The 21,312-nt window shown below is 45.9% G+C and overlaps 1 protein-coding gene across 4 annotated transcripts in view; it reads right to left on the bottom strand.

Annotated features, from left to right (window-relative positions):
- Nucleotides 1–21,312, bottom strand: part of MGAT5 (alpha-1,6-mannosylglycoprotein 6-beta-N-acetylglucosaminyltransferase) — a 331,427-nt gene that overhangs the window by 204,113 nt on the left and 106,002 nt on the right. For all 4 annotated transcript variants that reach the window (XM_040971485.1, XM_040971487.1, XM_040971486.1 and 1 more), the window contains one exon: nucleotides 4,577–4,956. In XM_040971485.1, the coding sequence (XP_040827419.1) occupies nucleotides 4,577–4,817 (241 nt within the window). In that variant the 5' untranslated portion in view covers nucleotides 4,818–4,956. The remainder of the gene's footprint in view (nucleotides 1–4,576; nucleotides 4,957–21,312) is intronic.

Here is a 21,312-nt window from a genome sequence, read left to right as displayed (position 1 = left end):
TAGCCGGATATGCACCATTTCTAAGGTGTCTGCAGTGAATCCAAGTGCAAGCTTCAAACAGACTCAGCATGGACACACGGACACACACATACACACCCCTTCGCCATAGACAGATCTTGGTCGTGAACCAATACACTTCTGTTGAAGGACGCAAAGGGAAACAATTTTAAACCATGGCATTAAGTAGCCCCGGACAGTGTGAACATAAATGGGCCAGGCATGGCTGCTGTTCTGCTAAGCAGCAACAAAAAGCAAGGGAGAGGGAGCAAGGTTCACCCAGTCTACCTAACACCCTAGGCATCTGGACAAGTAGCTGAGTCAATGACAACCATGATCAGACAAGCATTCAGATCAATCCATGCCCAGCTGAACGCTGAAGGGCAGATTCAGATGGTTTGGGCTGTTTGGGGAAATAAACCCTGGTACAGCTGTGTTCCAATAAAACTTTATTGATACATACAGAGGTCTGAACGTGTACCACGGGACACAGTGCTGAACCCTGCTGCTCAAGGCAAGCATTCCAATAAAGCAGAAACAACCTACAATCAGCAACATCCATCCTTTAAACACCTGCCACCGTCAGCAAAGAGTCATCTCTACACCAGTGTGTGCATCAGAGATGGAAGGGGCTTTCTGAGGGGTGAGAATGGAGACTGCCTATTCTCTGGATTCATTCAAATCAGAGATCCCAGTCACACAGGACCAGCACATCCTCTTTTGGAGCAAACACGTGGGCAGAGTTCTTCACGGGGATTGTTCCTGTGACAGGAAATTGGCAGCCAACTAACTGATGAGCCATGCATGTTTCCTGTTGCTCTGCCAGCTCCACTAAACCACTGGTCGTCCTGAACCCCCATGTGATACCAATTGCTACAGCTGCCCACCTGTCAATGATACCCACATCAAGGGATTCTGGGGACACCAGCTTTCAAGGACTGGTGTGAACTGCACTGGTCCCTGGCACAATTCTCCTACTCCCTTCAAGTGCAGTGCCCCAAGTTCAGTCATCAAAGATGAAAACAGAAATCTGAATGACAATGTCTTCAGAAACAGGGTGTTGGGAAATACATGTTGACTGTCTCCTGGGCACATCACCCAGGTTCTTCACAGTGGCAGGGAGCAGGGCAGCTACTCTCACCTGTGTCTGTAGACAATGCTGATTACCACCAAGCAGGGCTGCTCCTGGCATCTATTGGGCAGAGGCCCCAGGCATGCAGCTAAAACCAAATCACTCACAACCAAAGCTTACCCAACACCCTATCTCAATGCCAAATGTTCCAAGCACACGGATAGCCACACTCAATTCCAAAAATCTGGCCCCAAAGACCATGCTGGCCAGCATGTCAGGCTGATTAGACCCGAGAGAAAATTAGAGCGAGACAGACTTACTGATGTGGCCTATTAGACTGTTCTTTGGTCAGGGGGAGAGAAAACAAATCATCACTTTGCCAAGAGTTACCAGTAAAAGGAAGAATTTGGCATAATTTCTGAAGTTTGAGATGCAAAGCCCTTGGATGGCAAGCATATGAGATTTTTGGAACCCAACAGTGAACTCTGGGTGCTTCCCCCTCCTCACCCCCACCGATGGTTTACTTAAATGGTTCTGGAAATGTTACATGAATTTTAAAGCCAGGGAACAATCCTGCTGTACACACTCTTAAAACCACTTGGTTGACTTCCAACCTGGGCTCTCTCAAAATAGAGTCTTATTTTTTATATCCATCAGCACCAAAGAGGTAGGCAGCATTTTTATGGAGACATATTAAAAGCCAATGCCTCCAGACACTGCCACATCTTGGAGGAGTAAACAGACTGCAGGTGGATTGTGTGATCATTCACAAAGCAAGTGCCGAGAAAGCATTTTCACATTGTTTTGTAGAACAATCATCTTCTGGGAGCTGGCACTGTGATACAGTGTGGTAAGGCATGGCTTGTGACACTGGCATCCTGTATCAAGGGCCGATTAAAGCCCAGGCTGTTTTGTTTCTCATCCAGGACCCTGTTGAGGTTCCTAAAAAAGCTGAAAAAAAAAATGACCCAAGTGCCTTGGCTCTTGGTACCCTTGCTGGGACCAGAATAGAGTCCTGGATTCAGGCTGTCCCGCAGACATTTGGAGAATAAACTATCACATGGAAGATCTTTGTCTCTGACTTTCAAATAAATAATATAAATAAGTAAATAAAAACATTTAGGGGCTGTTCAGTGGCTCATCGAGCTAATCCTCTGCCTGTAAATTCCAGCATCCCATAGGAGTGCCAATTTGTGTCCCGGCTGCTCTACTTTCAAACACGCTCCTTGATTACGCTCTGGAAAAGCAGCAGAGGATGGCTCAAAACCTTGAGATGCTGAGCCTACATAGGAGACCCAGAAGAGGCCCCTGGCTCCTGGCTTTAGGTTGGATCAGCTCAGTTCGGTGCGGCCATTTGGGAAGTAAACCAGCAGACAGAAGACCTCTCTGTTTTTCCATCTCTCTGCAAATCTGCCTTTCCAATAACAATAAATCTTAAAAAGCAAACAAAAGCAAAAAAAAGAAAAACCTATATTTTCTTTGCAAATATGTTACTTCAAAATGTTCAGAGATGATGGGATTAAGTGTTTATTTGGATGTTAAAACTTTGAGATTCAGTTTTTTTTTTAAGATTTTTATTTTTATTTTTTATTGGAAAGGCGGATATACAGAGAGGAGAAACAGAGAGGAAGATCTTCCATCCGATGATTCACTCCCCAAGTGAGTGCAACGGCCTATGTTATGCCGATCCGAAGCCAGAGCCTCCTCCGGGTCCCCCACGCAGGTGCACGGTCCCCAAGCTTTGGGCCATCCTCAACTGCTTTCCCGGACCACAGGCAGGGAGCTGGATGGGAAGCAGGGCTGCTGGGATTAGAACCGGCGCCCATATGGAATCCTGGGCGTGCAAGGTGAGGACCTTAACCACTGCGCCACCACGCCAGGCCCGAGAGTCAGTTTTCTTAACATTTTTCATTTACTGTTGACCCATGATATGTACTCATTTCAAAAATTTCTGCATCCCCCCCCCGAAAAAAACTACCTTTCATTTTCATCTTCTGCAAACTATTGCAAAGTGCCTTCACAGAAAAATCAGCTATCAAATAATCAAGTTCTTGGAACATTATACAGGAAAAAAAAAATCTGGATTTGTAATTGAGTCTGACTTCCTGTGTTTGAATTCAAGCCACATTGTACCAAACTCACCCACACCTGCTGCACACTGTCCCGAAGCATCCCTGGAAAGGTGCAGACTTCACGGCCTGCTCCTGGCTGGGTCTCAGCGCAGCCTGCTGATTTTCCTCCACCTCACCAGACCCTATTCTTGCACCATCTACACTTCCCGTCACCAGGAACAAACCCAGGGAACCTCTATTGGGTGGCCAGCCTTTGCCATTCAGGTGGTCATCTACATACTAATTCCCCTCCTGATGTTATGGGACCAACTGTAGGGGGCTGTGATGCTACTTCTCTACAATGCATTATAATCCAAAATGCATTTCCCTATTTTATTTTGCATCTCTTTGTGTGTGTATATATATGTAAAATCTCAGATATACATCAAACTGCTATTTATGGTATTACCTAGAGTAACACTCAAGTGTTTTTTTTCTCCTTCCATTTGTGCTCACCTACAGTTTCTAGTTTTTTCCTATATTAAACCTAACTTCGATTAAAACGAAAGTGAGTTATATTCCATATGTGTATGTTTTTATTCTGAATTATTTGGAAAAGGAATAAGGCACCTTAAAAAGTAACAACCATAAAAATATTTGTTGAAAGTTAGGGCTACTAGACAGGAAATCAATCCTGGACATTCTGGCATGCTGGTCAGAATGCCACCTGGCATGCCCACCGGATGGTTTGGTGACCATCTGGTTACCAAAGTGCCTGGTTCAAGTTCCATCTCCTCCCCCAGTCATACCCGGGAAGGTGACAGCAAAGGCTCCCACAGCTGGGTCGCTGCCACCCAGCTCCTGCCTTCAGCTGCTGAAGCCATTGGGCAGTAAACTAACAGATGGGCGCTCTCTTCTCCCCTACATCTCTCTCCTTCCTTGTCTGCCTCTCAAATTTGGGGGAATAAAAAGAGCAGGACCCTGGCAGAAGCCAAAGAAAGCCTTTAGCCAGGGCCTAAGCTCCAGTGACCTCTGCGCTAGCAGGGCGGATGGCATCCATGGAACTTGCCAAGTCCACTGGCACCCATAGAACTTTCCTTTCCACCTTCCTCACCTCCACCAGATCTCATTAAGAACTGTTTGGGGAATGATAATTAGCATGTTTTTCAATATTCTCTGAACCCACACCCACACGAGGCCAGGCCCACCAGAAATGTGCTGAGGGAGGAGGTAAATATTAACACAACACCCCCACTCCAGGGAGCAAACGTCTGTCTGCACAGAAGCTGTCCCTAGAGGGCGCTGCTTGAACTTCCCAGGAGGAGTCCTCAGTGGACAACTCGGCGCCAGGCAAGGTACTGGTGAGGGCAACCCACAGCAGGACAAGACCAGATTTCTGGGTCATCTCAAAGACAAAGCAAGCTCAACAGAGAGGCCTCGGCAGCGTTGCACTTACCATAAGCTGTCATGACGCCAGCGTATGGCCCGTCCACCACGTTCCTGTTCTCCTCTGCCAGTGCCTTGATGTACCTTTTGCTGAGATCCAAGATCTGCTCTCGCAGCATGGAGCTGCTCTCAGGCTGTGTCCGCTGCTGGATGGTAAAATGCAGCAGCATCATACCCCAAATGAAGCCAAAAGTCACCAGGAAGAAGCCCAGCTTTTGCGAGGACAGCTTCCACGGACTAAAAAGAGCCATTGCTCCCTGTAGCTTGCGCCTGCCCTCAGCTCCTAGCGCGAAGATAGACCCAGATTCATGGTGCAGGCTGGGCGCACGAGTCCAGCGGGGCTCTCACTCCGGCTCCTGCGTCAGGCGACTTCCCTTCCTCACTTCCATTCTGTCATTAAAATAAAGAGAGAGAAAAGTAAAATGTGTTAGCCTAAGGGTCACGGCCAAACACAGCAAAATAAGCTACCAGTCATGTTTTCACTCCAGCGGCTCTAAATACAAAGTGAACTTCCTTCTTCCCTCATTCGCTGGTTGAGTGTACCTTGTGCCCTCAGAGAGGAAATCTGGCTGAGCAGCAAGACGCTGTACAAATACAGAGGGGAAGTGAGTTGTCTGAGTGTGGTAACAGGTGTAAGTACTGGGCCACCTCCAGTCTGGCCCATATTCAGGCAGGAAGCTCGATCTGTAAGCTGGGGAGCGTGCTCAGGGCTAGCTTGCTGAATGTCAGCAAAAACTCAAGCGGCACAAGGACTGCTATCAGCATCAGAAACACGGGTGTGTGTAAGCAGAACTCACAAAGTCATTCTTCGGCACTGTTGGCAAAGACCGAGAGTCGGCAGCTGCGGAGGTGAGGGAGGCAATGGACAGCTCCTCAGGGGTGGTGGACAGCAAGTAGGCAGCAGGTCCCCATCCTGTGTCAGCACAACCAGCCAGCTTTCCTTATCAGTGCAGAGACAAGGTGACTGTCTTGGGTTCCCCGCTGGCACTAAAAAGACATGGCAGAGAAGCCCTCGGCAATCTCTCTGTACCCACTATAGCTCAGGGCTCACTCCCTCACACCTCGCCGCACAGCAAATCTGCAGCCGCCGGCAGTGTCTGCCCCACGGAACCTCTCACTTTTACTCCCACAAAAAAGTAAAATGTAAAGTTGAAGGGCATCATTTTCAGTACCAACACAACCAGGTCCTAGCTGGTACAATCACAGGCTGGGCCCAAGCCCTCCCTCAGAGCTGGCTCCCACTTTTATCACAGAAAGCCCCAGCATCAGTTGAGCTCTCCAACCCAGCAATCAGAGCCCTGGCCACTTGCTGACCTAAATGCTGCTCAAATGAGAGGCTGAGTAACTGTCTAAGAAGGGACTGACCAGGATGTCTTCCAGGGGCTGCATATGTTTCAAGCCCAGGAATTGTTTTTCTCAAGCCACCCAAGAGAATGTAGCAGCAGGACCTTGGAGCGATTCATTTTCAGACCCTAATATAGTGGCTGTCTGTTCCTCTCACCTCTTCCCAGTAATCGGTACTTGTTAGTTCTAATACTAGCACCAGGAATGAGAAATCACTGATACTGGGAACTGGGACCAACATTTTTCTGGGTCTTAGGTGGTGGGGTCCCCATCATATCCACATGGTAAGAAGAATATTAATAACACAATCTCTTTCATGCAAAACAAATGAGATGAGATGAGCAACTAAAGAAAGAAGGGGATTGACATGCAAAGTATGGCCAGCCCTGTGGCAGAGAGATAATCAAGGAAGTCTAGAAGTCAGTGTCCCACTTCCTGGGCCACCCTTGATGCCCCATATGACCAGGTATGATGCGCACTTGCTTAAATGGGTAGGGAAAGGGACTGATTCATGTAGCAGAGATCCTAGGCAATCCAGGAAGTCCAGACACTGGCTGTCCTTTAACCAAAGGCTTTCCAATGGCTGGATTCTGGGTTTCTAACTGAGCAACCAAAGCAGCGCTCATGACAAATGCAAATTCTCAGGCCCTACCCAACCCCACAGATCAGTAACTCTGGGAATGAGGCCCAGCAACCAGTCCTTAATAAGCCCTCTGGGAGATTCCACTGCACAGTTTAGTCTCAAAGCCCTCAAGCCAGAAAGCTGGATTTGAGGTGTAGATTCTGCCCCAGGCAACACCTAGAGATGAGCCCTGAACTCCGTCTTGCATGGTTTGCTACCTTCTGTCCAATTAGATGCTAAGCACCTGCTGGATCGGTTGCCAACATAAAGCCCCACACAGCCCACTTTAAGGTGATTCTCTCCACTTGCTGGCCCATACTTTCTATATTAGGGTGACAACTCAAACTCCCCCTGTTCTCCATACCTCCACTCCAGTCCCTGCACTGTGGGCCTCTCACCACACCACAACAGATTACAATATGCTCTTCTAGGGCCAAAGTTTTAAAACATATCTACCTTGGACTCTTACGTGTTTCTAAATGGAATTTCATTGTGAACCTTTAAAGGGGAGGCACACACACACACACACACACACACACACACACACACAGGTGCTTCTTGACTCACCATAGGGGTGCACCTCAATAAGACTGTCAAAAATATCCTAAGTCAAAAATATAAAACGTTTGATACAGCCAACTGACTAAATACGGTGGCATTGTCTAGCCCACCTTAAATGTGTTCACAACACCAAAGCTAGCCTACATTTGAGGCTGAAATCACCAAACACAGCTATTTTATAATAAGATGTCAAACATCTCATGCAGTATTTTGAATACTGTTATCTGAATTCAATTCAGCACATTTGTACGAGTTTGTTTCTGCCCCATCTTAAAGCCGAGCCATTTCAAGTCCCCAATTGCCTGTACAGAATTTCTTGGAAAAAGATAATTATCACAAGAACACAAAGTCACAAGGACACTGTGGTACCTTCCACGCTTCCTCCCGTCAACCATTCTGCAAGTGTAGACTGAACTTCTGCTGCCATTATGCCTGAGCACTGAACCGTATTGGTGGTGGGTGGGGAAAGGAGGGAGTAAGAGAGAAGAGATGCTTCTAAAACTCAAGGGACTGAACGCTAGACAGCCACCCCTGTCACTGGGTGCTGCCCCTGCTGCCTCAGGAAGTGGGTGCGCTTCCTTTCTGATAAGCCATTAGTCAGTTTTGCCTCAAGCCTAAAGGGGTTTTTCCCAGACTGAGTGAGTGAGGTACTATATCAAGAAAATTCTCTGGTGATTTTCTTTCACTCTGACGGAAGAGGATTTCCACTGCTGGCAGGAGTTATCTGTCAACTTTCAGAGAAGGAACCACACTCCACCTCCTTCATCGAGAACAGCCCCTGCAGGGCTACAGGGTTTATGAGAGCAAAGGTCAAGAGCCAGGGACAGAACAAGGACTTCCAGTGTTTGCCTTGGAAAGATTCAGAAGGTGGCACATGTTAGGGGCAAAAGAGATGGTGGGAAAACTCCATCCCATAGACATTACTCCAGCTCAGACACAGTCTGGGAGTGGAAATCTCCAGGTCTAAGGAATTCAGAGCACAGCTCTGCTCCACAAAGGCCCAAACTTTTAAGTGACGACAGAACCATCAGAAATGTTCTTTTTCTCCCATGGAATCCAGAGTCTGAAATGACAGGAAATGGCATTAGCATCCATAGCCATTTTAGCATTCATCTCCATGAGATACTCCCATTAACTCCCTCAGCCTTAAGAGACCCTGAGGCAGACACAGGTCATCCATCCTCACGGAGTGCCTTGGTGACTTAATGATGACATCAGGAAAGGCCAAGAAACCAAGAGATGTCTCTGACTAACAGTGAGCAAAAGGGAGTTATTTAGGCTAAGACCCTGCCTACCTCCAGTAGAACCCAAGGGCACAGAAGGGACCTCATAGTGCACAGTGCATCTTAGAATCTCAGAAGTCCTTGTTGGCGAGTCGAGTCCTGACAGCCAACCAGAGCCATAACATCATCAGTCCACCTCCATCGTTAACTATCCCAACAGGTGTGCCCTTCAGCCCTGCATTTCCTAAAACAGCATTCACCATTGTCCTTATTTTCCACTTACTTGACATAGTAAAATCTGTGTTTTACCTTCCCAAGAACAATCAAAGATCTTTGGAGAAGAAATGTGTCAGTTCTATTTTTCTGAAAGCCCATGAAAAGATACTCAACATCATTAGTCATTAAGGGAAATGCAAATCAAAGCCACAGTCAGAGACCACTTTATACCCACTAAGATGGTTAGGATAAAAAAATATACACAGATAAGGACAAATGTTGGTGAGCAGACAGAAAAATCGCAATTCTCATCTACTGCTGATGGAAATGTCAACTGGTACAGCCCGTGTCCAAAACAACCTTGCAAGTACTTACATAATTCACACAACTCTGTTCTCAGGAATTCTCCCAAGGCAAATAATTGGGTACAACCACAGAAAAAAACATATATCCGAATGCTCACAGTCATATCATTTATGAGAAATCAAACTAAAACTATCCAACTGTCCAGCCATGGCAGAAAGGACATACTAAACTTGTAAATGCATGCCATGTCATAGCATTTGGCAAAAAATAATAATTTTAGATGATGCTACCACATGGATGCCCCAGGAGAACGCTGTGCTAAGTGAAAGACCACACAGTGCGTGACTGTATCTACACCCAGTGTGCGCAATAGGCAGATCCGCAGCTGGAAGAAGTACATGGGGCTTGCTCAGCACTGCTCTGGGAGGAAATAGGGGAACTTGGAGTTGACAGCTAAAGCGCAGAGAGTTTCTTTCTAGGGTCACAAGAATGTTCTAAGATTGACTGCAGGGACAGAGCCACAATGCTGTAAAAAATATTGAGCTGCACTAGCTAATCGAGAATGACGCTGAATATGAACTGTATCCTAATAAAACTTTTTCAGCGAGGGAACAAAGCAAGCCCACCCCTGAAGTTGGAGGGAGGAGGAGCAGCTGAGAGCAGGCAGATGAGCTTCCCAAGCTCAGCACAGCCTTGCCCTCTGTCTGCACCCAGCACAATCAATACCAGGTTACACCCAGCACTGGAACTGACTGTGGGCCTAGTCAAAGAATGAATCCATAGCTGTTTGCCTCCAGGTCATCACACACAGCCTTTCTCCTAACTTCCAGACCCACTTCTGTGCAGATGCCTCATGGCTTGCTTTGTCTGGCAGATACCCGTGATCAAACCACATCCCTTGAAAAACAGCCAAGTTGGGTCAGCACAGCAACATCTGCTGGCACCAGCATTCCACATGATTTGTCTCATCTGCTCTACTTCCCATCCAGCTCCCTGCTTATGGCCTGAGAAAGCAGCTGAAAATGGTCCAAGGGCTTGGGTCCTACACCCACGTGGGAGACCTGGAAGAATCTTCTGGTTCCCAGCTTTAGATCATCTCAGCTTTGGCCATTTGGGGAGTGAACCAGCAAATGCAAGACCTCGATCTCTTGATTGCCCCACTCCCATCCCATCCTCTTTCTCTGTAACTGACTTCGCAGTAAAATAAATACATATATTTTAAATAAATGAAAAGAACAACAGCCAAGTAGCTGAAGCAGTTCCTATAGGTGCCCAGCCAATTCCCTTGGAAGCCCTGTCTTCCACCAGGAAGGATAGAAGCAGGTGGAGATGGCCACCTATTCAGAAATGATGCCAGCCACAACCAGAGTGCTGCACAGTGCTGCCACTTCTGTCCCCACCATATACCACTTGAACTACTTCCTTGTCTTTTCATAGCAGCTGGCCGCACCTACCTTTGACTTTTCTCCATGAGCAGTAACACCCAAAGCACCCTCAGTCAGCCCTGCTCATCTGTTGCTGTACCAGACCATCTCTACCTCATCTTCTCCAACCTCACAACTCACTCAGCCTCCAGCACGAAGCCTCCTAGAGCTCCCCACACTCAGTAGAGCTTTCAACCTGCTGTCCAACAGGGTCATCTGGTTCAGCTCTCCTAAGGGTCTTCAAGGTCCACAAAGACAAACAATGCCAACACTGGCCATGCCTTGTACACAGTGGGTGCTCGTTAAGTGACTGCTCACCAGATGGACGGAAAGGTCGAAATGAGACCAAGAGCCACAACTTGCAAGAGGTTCTTACATGACCCACACAGGACCTGCCCATTTTGGGGGCTATGTTTGGAAGATTTTATCCTAATATTGTCCCATGGCAGTGAGAAATGTAGGTTTCCTTGAACAGAGATTACTAATACTGATAGGGTAGTAGAAAAAAACAAAAGCAAAATGAAAAAAATCTTAGGGTAGGCATTTGGCCAAGTATGTAAGCAACCAGTTTGGATGCCCATCAGGGTACCTGTACTTGGGTCCCAGGTACAGTAGCTGCCTTTCTCCTAATGTGCACCAAAGGAGGTAGCAGGCTGTGGTCCAAGTAGGTTGTTCCTGCTGCTCCCAGGAGACCCAAGACTGAGTTCTCTCAACTTTGGTCTAGCCCAGCTCCAGTTGTTGTGTCCAATTTTAGGTAATAAACCAGCAGATGGGAGTTCTGTTTATCTGTCAGTCAACCTACCTCTCTGTCAGCCTCTATACCACAAATATATGTATTTCAAAAACAAACAAACAAAAAAACAGAATGTAAAAAAAAAAAAAGCCATAATAAAACATGCTTGAATAGACAAGGACACCACAAGAACAAGAACAAAAAGATGTCCAAGACAGATGGGGGGCCGAGGTAGGGTGAGGGTGGGTACTAGCAAGGGAGTCTTGCACAAAGTCTACTTATTTCATCACCATTATGCCAACATAGATTTTGGGTGTCCCCTGAAGGCCCATGTGCTACAGGCCTGGTCATCAGAATCTTCTTTTTATTTTTACTTATTTTTATTTTGTTAAATATTTATTTTATTTGAAAGGCAGCTTTATTGAAAAAAAGGATGGACAGAAAGATCTTCCATCCACTGGTTCACTCCCCAAATGGAAGCAACATCCAGAGTTGAGCCAATCTGAAACCAAGAGCCAGCTGCTTCTGCCAGATCTCCCTCATGGATGCTGGAAGGGAAGTGGAACTGCTGGGACATCAACCAGTACTCCTAGGTGTCCTGGTACCTGCAAGGGGAGGACTTGCCAATTGAGTCAATGCATTGGACCCTTCACCACAGTCTTACATTAATGGCTTGGGGATGGAACTTAATGCAATTAATGGTATTGGGGTGGGGGGGGGACTTTGGAAATTGAGTTATTTTGCTTGGGTTCCCTCTCTGAGCAGATAATTGATTTACAAGGAAACATGTGATGGTGGTGGGGGGGGGGGGGACAGTGAGCTCCTTCCCATCTGTTTCCTCACCTCACCACTTAACTATTGTACACCAATCTCAAGCACTACTAGCTCGCACTCTCACGAGATGGGGCCACAAGTAGGGCCAGCCCATCTTGGATTGTGAGTCCCCAAAACCTTGAGGCAACATCAACCTTCTTCCTTCATGAGGAAGCTGTTTTCAGGCATTTTAATTATTTAAATCTAACACAGGAGGATGAGGAGCTGAAGGAACTTCACAGTGAAAATCCAGAAATCTTTGCCTTCCAGCTGTTCCACCTAATGAAACAGCATGATCCTGGTAATACACTCTATTTCAGTTTCTGCATGTATACATGACGTTTTAGAAGGACAGACACTTATTAGAGCCTGATGAGGAAGAATGACATATCAGAGGTACAGGACATCATGTTTTGTTCCAAAAGTTTTTTTAAGGTTCCCAGAGAAAGTTTTCTAGGTCCCAGAGGTTGTAAAAATGTTTCATTTGAATTTTGCTTCCCTTTGCTTTGAACAGAGACTACAGAAAGTTTTTCAAGCCAAACTGTGAGATGCTGGGACCATCAGGAGAGTAGTACATACTTACTGATTTATACTGTACAGACTCAGAACAAAACTGCCTCGGCTACCTTTGCCATGATTCTGAACTTCAGATTTCAGCCTCACTGGTCAACAAATTGATGCTGGGCTCAACTGCTTTGAATAATCATGTTTAATAGTCAGGCCCACCCACATATCAACACAAATGAATCTGTATGACAAAAAACACTACCCTAATTAAATATCAGGGCAACATTTTGTAAGTTTCAAAGCTTCTTGCCCAAGGACTAGACTTTGAAACAATGTCTACTCCTACTGTTTCCAGCCTCTGTATGAATATTAAAAACTAGCAGTGCTTGGCAAAATGTTTTAAAACAGTAGCCGTTTTCAGCCACAATTAGGTGATGTAAAACAGTGATATGGGCATCAGCAGGGTGCTAAGCTGGCTCAATCTGCCAAGTCTTACCAAACTCTCAATTTTGCTCTCATAAGAGCAGTTCTCTAGCCTGATGATGATTCACCTTAAAAGGAAATGATAAACTGTATAAAATATGTTCATACAGAAGAGGAGCACATATTCAGTTTTACTTAGAAAATAAATAATAACCAAGGGCAAACTCTCAATGTACAGGGGAAGTCAAGGTCGAGAGAACTGTATGCTTGCTGATTTGAGTCAGCATCTAACCAGTATTTAGGCCTGTCTCCCATGACTACATGGTCTCCCCCAGGGCAAGCAGCGTACTCCTAGCCACCCACAGAAACTCAGAAGGGAGAGCACTCTTGGAAGGAAACACAAACCAGGCACCAGAGTGTGGCAATATTAAGGAGCTGTGGGTCAAATGCCACATCCCAACAACCTAAGGGGGTTGGAGGAATTCACAGAAGACAAAAGTGCAAACATGCAATTAGAGAAAGGTTGATGTAAGGAAGAGACTCAGTAGAAGGGGTTGGGGGAGAAGAGATTCCTGCTGTATGCTGCATTACCTTCAGTTCTTTGCAAGAGAAGCCAAGAAAGAAGGAGGGTCAAGGAAATCAGCTTCTTTCTCCAAAAGTGCAAATTCCTGGGAAGACACACTGAGGTTTGAGCACTCTCCTGGATGGCCCAGTGCCACCAACTTGACCCTAGTCACAGGGCCTACGCAGCAGTGGCCTGAGTCTCATGTGTGATTCCTTGACAGAGGTGGCCATGGCTGCGCCGCACCCTCTTTCAGTTCTGGATGACAAAGAGTTCAGGGGGCCAATAGCTGCGCTGCCCAGGAACAGGTGCCAACAGACCCATTCACTTTATAAAATAAAAGGTCATGAAAGTGAAACGGGAAAATCACTGCATGAAAGCAGCTCCCTTGAAAAGTGGCACCACCAGTCTTCTTTTGAGCCACTAGCAAGAACCCAGCTAGAGCAATACACCTTAGGGATGAGGCTGCAGCAGTGTCTGGGTTGTAAACATCCCAATGATGTGTGAGCCAAACAAGACAGGACTGTCCCCTGAGGTTTCATGCATTCTGCAGACAAAGGAAAATCCACAGCTCCATCCACCTGCCTGCCTATTACAGGCACATGAAGAGTGAACCAGTAAGCAGATGATCTCTGTCTGTGCCTTTCAAATGTTTAAAAATCACTAAAATGTAGCAGAAATATCTTCCCACATGGCCCAATGCTGACCAGCATTAAAACACCCTGATGGAGAGGCACCAAGTAGCAGGTGCCTATCCATACAGAAGGTGCTCAGACAGAGACGGCTGCAACCCATAACCGAATGCAGAGCTGGAGAAATGTGGACAGGGATACCGAAGTGCCTCACCAGCCCAGAAGAGCAGCAGCAGCTGGGGAGGCCCCCAAAGGGAAGTCACAGCCCATGCTGAATGCTGCCCCAAGATGACTGACACCTACAATCCTCTTCATCCACACCCTTTGGTGATGCCACTAGTGCGTCAGCAGCTCATTCCTAACCTGGCTATGGATGTAACTCCAAACAATGTGAATGTAGCAATGGGACTCTGCTCCACAAAGCCGACAGTCAACAGGGAAGGTGGTTTTGAAGTAATCAAGTGCAGACGATGCTTCATCAGTCCTTTAGGATTTCTTTGAGGGACAGAGTACCAATGAGGGGACAAGGAGACCTTGATGTCCTCTATTTGCTGGCTTCCTTCCAAACAGCTGCTGCACTTCCCATCCAGCTCTCTGCTTGAGGCCTGGGAGAGCAGCAGAAGTGGCCCAAATTCTTGGGACCCTGCATCCATTGGGGAGACCCAGAAGAGGCTCCTGGCTTCAGAATGGCTCAGCATCAGCTGTTGCAGCCATTTGGAGAATTAAACAGTGGATGGAAGATCTTTATCTCTCCTCCTCTTTGTGAAATCTACCTTTCAAATAAAAATGAACCTTTAAAAAAAGAGAGAAAAGGGCTAGCATTGTGATCCTGCTAGTTAAGCCACCACTTGCAATGTCATCATCCCATATAAACACTGCTCTGTTTCCAAGCTAATGTGCCTGGGAAGACAGTTCACAAAAGCTGGCTCACACACCTGGACCCCTGCAACCCAGGTGAGACGCAGGGATATTGTTCCTGGCTCCTTTCAGCCTGAATCATCCCAGATTTGGCTGCTGCAGCCATGTGATGGAGTAAACCAATGGATGGGGGGATCTCTCTTTGCCACTCTGCCTTTAAAAATATATAAATAAATGAATTAGTCTTCAGGAAAACCATCAGGGCTACTTTTTGTCTTTTTGCTCAGGAAACCCTGAACAGGACTGTGAGAGGTAGAGAGGAAGACTCAAGAACAGTTGCGGCAAGATCACAAGGTATCTGTCATGCTCAATGAAAACTCATAGAAGATCAGTTCCACTCAACCAAAGCACAGTGGAGCCACAAGGCAATTTCAAGGCGAGCATAACATACACCCTCTTCTCCACGATTAGATTCCTGGCACCCCTGTACATGTAGAAAACCCCCTAAATGACAACAGGGCCCAAACGGCCACAGGAATCAGGAGAACCTGTCAAATAAAATCACTAAAAGTATTTCAAGCACACAAGACAATGCCCCCAAGATAAAGCTCATAACTCCACAAGGGCCCCAAGTCCTCTGATCCTAACTCTCCCACCCCAGGGTTTCAGAATCCCAGGCCTGGGTGCTGGTAAACTCCATGTGTTCTGGATGCATTGTCCATACAAAGAGGATAGCCCTCCCCAAACCAGATTTGTTAAATACCAGGAGGTTCAACATCTGACCCATCTAACTGATGAGCAAAAGGATGTACATACATGCAGAACTTTAAATGTACCACTGAGAGGTTTATATCAGTTCAACATGACCAGCAACTTCTCGCTGCCTTTCCCATGAGGATACCATCACACTATAGGGTACCTAGTATCCCTCAAGCACTGGCAGATTCTGGTTGAAATAGCACAGGCATGAATGGTCTCAGAGAAAACCGTCATCGGCTGCTTTGTAAGCCCACTTGTTCTTTGACTCATAAGCCATTCAACGCTCCCCAACACTGCAGACATATAGGGTCTGTTGATCGTTATCTGCCCAGAAGCCCTGTGTCCTACCAACGATGAATAAGGAATCAACCCCAGGGGAGGTGCTCGGAAGATGCTGTCACCTTAAACACTCAGGACTGTCTACACCAGAGCCTCTCCCAGGTACTTGGGCTGGTTTGCTTTGTTTTCCTAAAACAGAGATGACCAGCTGTCAGACCCAATCACTCTGATCTACTTCGTATAAGAAATGGCCCAGCATAAGTATTTTAAGCTGCTTAGATGGTTTTAATATCCAACCAGCACAATTATAAAAAGATGGCCCCATTTTGGGGGCAGTAGGGTGGCACATCAAACTATTTTTCCACTTGTGGTGCCAGCATCCCATATGGGCACTGGTTCATGTCCTGGCTATTCCAGTTCTGATCCAGCTCCCTGTTTGCGGCCTGGGAAAGTAGCAGAAAATGGTATAAGTTCATAGGACCCTGCAACCACATGGGAGACATGGAAGAAGTTGCTGGCTCCCAGCTTTGGATCATCTTAGCTCTGGATGTTACAGTTATCTGGGGGAGTGAACCAGTGGATGGAAAACCTCTTTCTCTCCCACTATGACTTTTAAGTAAAAATAAATGCTAAATGTCTAAAATGACACCCTTTTATCAAGTTAACAGGCTTATTTAATAGCACCTAAAAGGTGATCTGAATATCTCAGGAGACAAACTCTGCAGCCTACCAAGGTAGGTGGGGTCTCATTAGATAACCCACACTGCAGGTAGTTGGTGTTTCTCCTTCAGGAATCACATGCTGACTTCTCGGGCCAGTGTCCTACCCAAGCAACTAGCCACTTAGGAGGAGCCAGTACGTGACACAGTCCCATGAGGTCTTCCTGGAACAGGTTGTTGAGAATAAGGTTGGAGGGGCCAGTGCTGTGCTGTACTGCTGGTTTGAATTCCAGCTGCTCCACACAGCTCCAGCTGTTGGCAGCAATTTGAGGAGTAAACCAACAGATAGAAGCTCTCTCCCCAGCCCCCATTTCCAATAATTGAACCAAATCTGGAAAAAAAAAAATCCTTTAGAAAAAAAGAAAAGGTTAAACAATACAGTTATTGTTAACTTTTTCTAGATATCTGGTTCCCAAGATGAGGGTTTGTCACAAGCTAACATAATGGCCTTGACTCCACCAGTACTTGCAGTAAAACCAGCAACCCCATACCACACTGTTCAACCTCTGGCTAGCTCTCCAACAGCCCAACAGAATAAGAAGTGTCGTGGGTTAGAGATCACCATGTTATTGTTTAAATGTTGCAGCCTGAGTGTGCAGCATTCTGTAGTGTTAGCTCATCTTGGAGTCTGAGAGTGAAGGCACATCAAATACCAACTTGCAGTGGAAGATATGGGAGGATACGGCAGCTGTCCCCTCCTTCCCATCATGTATGCAGGACATAACTCAGTGGTGCTTCTGAAAAGCATCCATGTCAGTAAGACACAGATAAAACCAAGATGCTGTGGCTTTATCGTTACAAACCACAGTGCCCTTAGGACAACAAGCCCTATTCTGTAGCTGCTGACAACAGTTTTGATTCATGAGACTAAAATCAAAGACACAGCTTGGAGACAGTTTGACTTGTGACTCAGAGAGCAAACAATTCAATGTACACAGCTATCTAGAGCACAACTTGCACTGCTCCGAGCTAGACACCACAGAGTGGCTCCTGCATTTTTGCTGTTTTGTAATTGAAGTTTTCACATTTAGAAGGCCTACTTGACCAGTCAAAGATTTTTCCAATTAACTTCAACATGCAACAAGCTACTCCATTTTGCAACCATGTTGTAAGTTGTTAAAAATTTCTGAAAATGGCTCTGGTGGAGTTAAGCACTCACACTTCTCCTTTGGGACCTCCCAAGAACCCAACAGAATGGCAAAGGTAAGGTTATGGACAAGTCCCAGAAGTGCTTCAGAAAATCTAGCCTGGGCCTGGCGCAGGGGCCTAGCGGCTAAAGTCCTCACCTTGAACGCGCCAAGATCCCACATAGGCACTTGTTTCAATTCCGGCAGTCCTGTTTCCCATCCAGCTCCCTACTTGTGGCCTGGGAAAGCAGTCGAGGATGGCCCAAGTCCTTGGGACCCTGCACCCATGTGGGAGACCTGGAAGAGGATCTGGGCTCCTGGCTTCGGATCGGCACAGCACTGGTTGCTGCGGTCACATGGGGAGTGAATCATTGCATGGAAGATATTTCTCTCTGTCCTTCTCTCTGTATATATCTGACTTTCCAATAAAAAAAAAAAAATCTTAAAAAAGAAAGGAAAAAAAAAAAAAGAAAATGGCTCTGGTTCCATTTTTTTTCCAGGGCACATCACAGTGACTTCATGGACACTGACAGTTTAAAAATTGTGCTCAAAGAAACTATATTTGAAAGATGACTTAAGGGATTCACAATTCATCCATTGTTCATGATCAGCTTTGCCTAACCTTTTGCAACCAGTGAGCTTCAATGACCACATTTTTTTTTTTCTCCCATACCCACATCTCAGCAACTCCAATCATTTCTTAACTTTTCCAGTCATGTAAGAAACAGAAGACATTAAAGTAGAATCAGAACTCATTTTTAAAGCAAGATACAACAGTTTATGCAGTCCATTTTTGTGACCTTTGCTATTGTTCAAAACGACTAATGACAAATTACTCTTTGCACATTGAAGCTGTAACACACAGCATTTAATTAGGTTAGAGGACGTATGATTTGTCCATACACTCCATTTCAAATTTACTTCCTTATTAGTATGTTCTCGGTGCAGAGACTAAATGCATATTCAAAACCAGACAGCGAGTTAATTATGGGCTCCGCCAGCCAGACAGGACAGCAAAATGCCCACTGTTTGGATTTCATGGATGTGGATTTCAAAACAAATCAAATGGGTTACAAAGGGAGAGTGCCCTGCTTCCCCTGGACCTGTTTCCAGTGGGACACGTGCTCCAACCCCTAGGAAGAGATTTGAGATGGGCCTCGCCCTGCTCGTTTTCTGCAGGGCTTACAGCCCTAGGCTGGGGCTCCTGGTGACAGCAGCTCCAACTAGGCAGACCATGGAACACATACTTTGCTCCTGCTCATGTCAGCTCAATGGTCCTTTACCTCCTGAGGAGCCCACCTATGGCTACCTGGCCCTTTACCTGTGTGAGCATGAGTTCTACCTGTGGCAGATCAGTTTACACTCCAGCACTATCCTCCAGCTCTATGTAGCATGGACACAACCGGCACTGCATTTTAATCTTCCTCTCAGAAGCCAGAAGGGAGACGGGTGTGATTAACTGACATCTCCAAACCCCTAGAACTTTGTTTTACTATTTTTTTTTTCTGTTTTGTTTCTAAGTATCAAGATAAGACAGGTGGTTTCCAGGAGTTATTTGAAAGCACTTGTCTACAAATAACACATTGCAGGTGTGGAAATCTTCAATCCTCACAAGTTGAAAGGCAAAATAACTCTCACAGTCATAATATTTTCCCTTTCTAAATATCAGAATTTTAAAATATCATAAGAAATGCCAAAAGAATGCTGATTGGACAAATGCAAGTTTTGGCTCAACATGAAAAACAATCTGGAAGGATACTGGCAGAATTCTCAGTCTCTTCCTAAAACTCACACGTTCATTCTGCTTGTTCCAATGCATCCTGAAAAAAAAAAAATATATATATATATATATAAAACATCAACTGTAACAACACACGCTTGTCAAAAACCTCACGGACAGCTACAGCACAGCACTTCTCCAGCAGGTACTCAGAGCCTAACCTAAGTTCCTGGTAAATGCCAGTGGACTTTCAAACTGCTCCCTCTCAAAGGATGATATGGATTCATAGAGGTAAATATGTTTCATTTAATGACCATCAGAAACAGGAGTGGTCATTCTGATGCCACAGTCATTCAGAACACAAGCTCAAAGCACTCTTAAATACCATCTGATGGGGACACTGTTCCACAGTCCTTAAGTCAGGTTTCTTGAAAATCAGCCTGCAAAGCAAAGCCTTTTTGAGCCAATACAGAATACAGGGACAGAATAATGGCCCGGGGAAGCAGGTGGTGGGGTTTATTGTCAACAGTCAAAGGTATTGCTCATTGCACCTGATGTATCCAGTAGGCCCTAGGGAACAAAGTCCTCTCTCATAGTACATGGTAACAACAGTCACCCGATTACATTTTACTCCATTGCCACAAGAAAATCTGAGGGCACTATCCTCTTCAGTAAAGCCACTAGAGGGAGTTGGCAATGTGGCACAGTGGGTTAAAAAGCAGTCTGTGACACCTGCATCTCACATCTAAGTGCTGGTGGAAGTCCCCACGGCTTCACTTCCAATGCCCAGTGCTTCCAATCTAGCCCCCTCCTAACACACCCAGAAAAGCAGAAGATGACCCAACTATTTGGGCCCCCACCAACAACATGGCAGATCCAAAATGAGTTCCTGACTCCTGCTTCAGTTTTGGTTTGGCCCCAGCTGTTGGGACCACCCGGGGAAGTGAACCAGTTGCCTGAAGTTTTCTCCCTCTTCCCTGATCACTCTGCCCTTCAAATAAGCAAGTTAGTTAGTAAATAAATAAATCAATCAATATTTATCAATAGCAGAGAACCACTACGAGAAACTCATGATCAAAATCACGGCCCAACTACCCAGAAGTAAAAGAATTCAAAGAACTTTTTTCCTGCATAAACCTCCCAGCTATTATTTTCTCCCTTTTATAAGTGTTACATTTTTACTTATTTATTTTCATTTGATTGGAAAGAAGGAGAGGGTCGGAGAGACTTTTGTAAAGCCAGAAGCTTCTTCTGGGTGCAGGATACCAAGGCTATGGGCTATCCTCTGCTGCCCTCCCAGGCCACAAGCAGGAAGTTGGATGGAAGTAGAGCAGCCAGGACACAATCCACTGCTTATATAGGATCCTGGCACTTGCAAGGTAAGGATTTGGTCACTGAGCCACTGCATTGGTCCCTGCTTTACTTCCCTTTGCCTCATTGCAGTCTTTAAGTTTAAAAATATTTTTACTTACTATATTATCTTTTTATTCTTTCTAGATCATACTATAGTAACTAATCCAACACAAAAAAAGCCATAGTTCAAGCAAAGTTTAGTTCCAGCAAAGCTCTTTCTGAAACAGTCTGGCCAAAGGCAAAATATTGGGAGGTGAATGAGTCAGGAAAACATCAAGGTGATGCATGGACACATGTCCCTCTGCTGAGGCTGTGTCAGTCCCCACATGAGGGACTACCTCCAGAGGGAGCAGGTTGTCAAATGGTCAGGCCTCCCTGGCTCCATTCCCACCTCCATCCCTTTCCAATGCCTCTGTTGGCCAGTTTGGTGCAAGCCCCCACATTGCATGCCACCTGCCACCAACAGCGCCAAGTCTCCACCAAACCAAAGCCACCGGATCCTTGGATTTGACAGATCCGAGCTCAACAAACCTCTTCTGTATAAACCTCTTCTATATTATCCAGC

Source organism: Ochotona curzoniae, unplaced genomic scaffold (genome assembly GCF_017591425.1).
Source record: "Ochotona curzoniae isolate NIBS_2020 unplaced genomic scaffold, NIBS_Ocur_1.0 contig_2210, whole genome shotgun sequence".
In the NCBI taxonomy this organism is placed as follows: Eukaryota; Metazoa; Chordata; class Mammalia; order Lagomorpha; family Ochotonidae; genus Ochotona; species Ochotona curzoniae.
The sequence above is the reverse complement of the archived record's forward strand: the minus strand, read 5'-3'. Positions and strand labels throughout refer to the sequence as shown.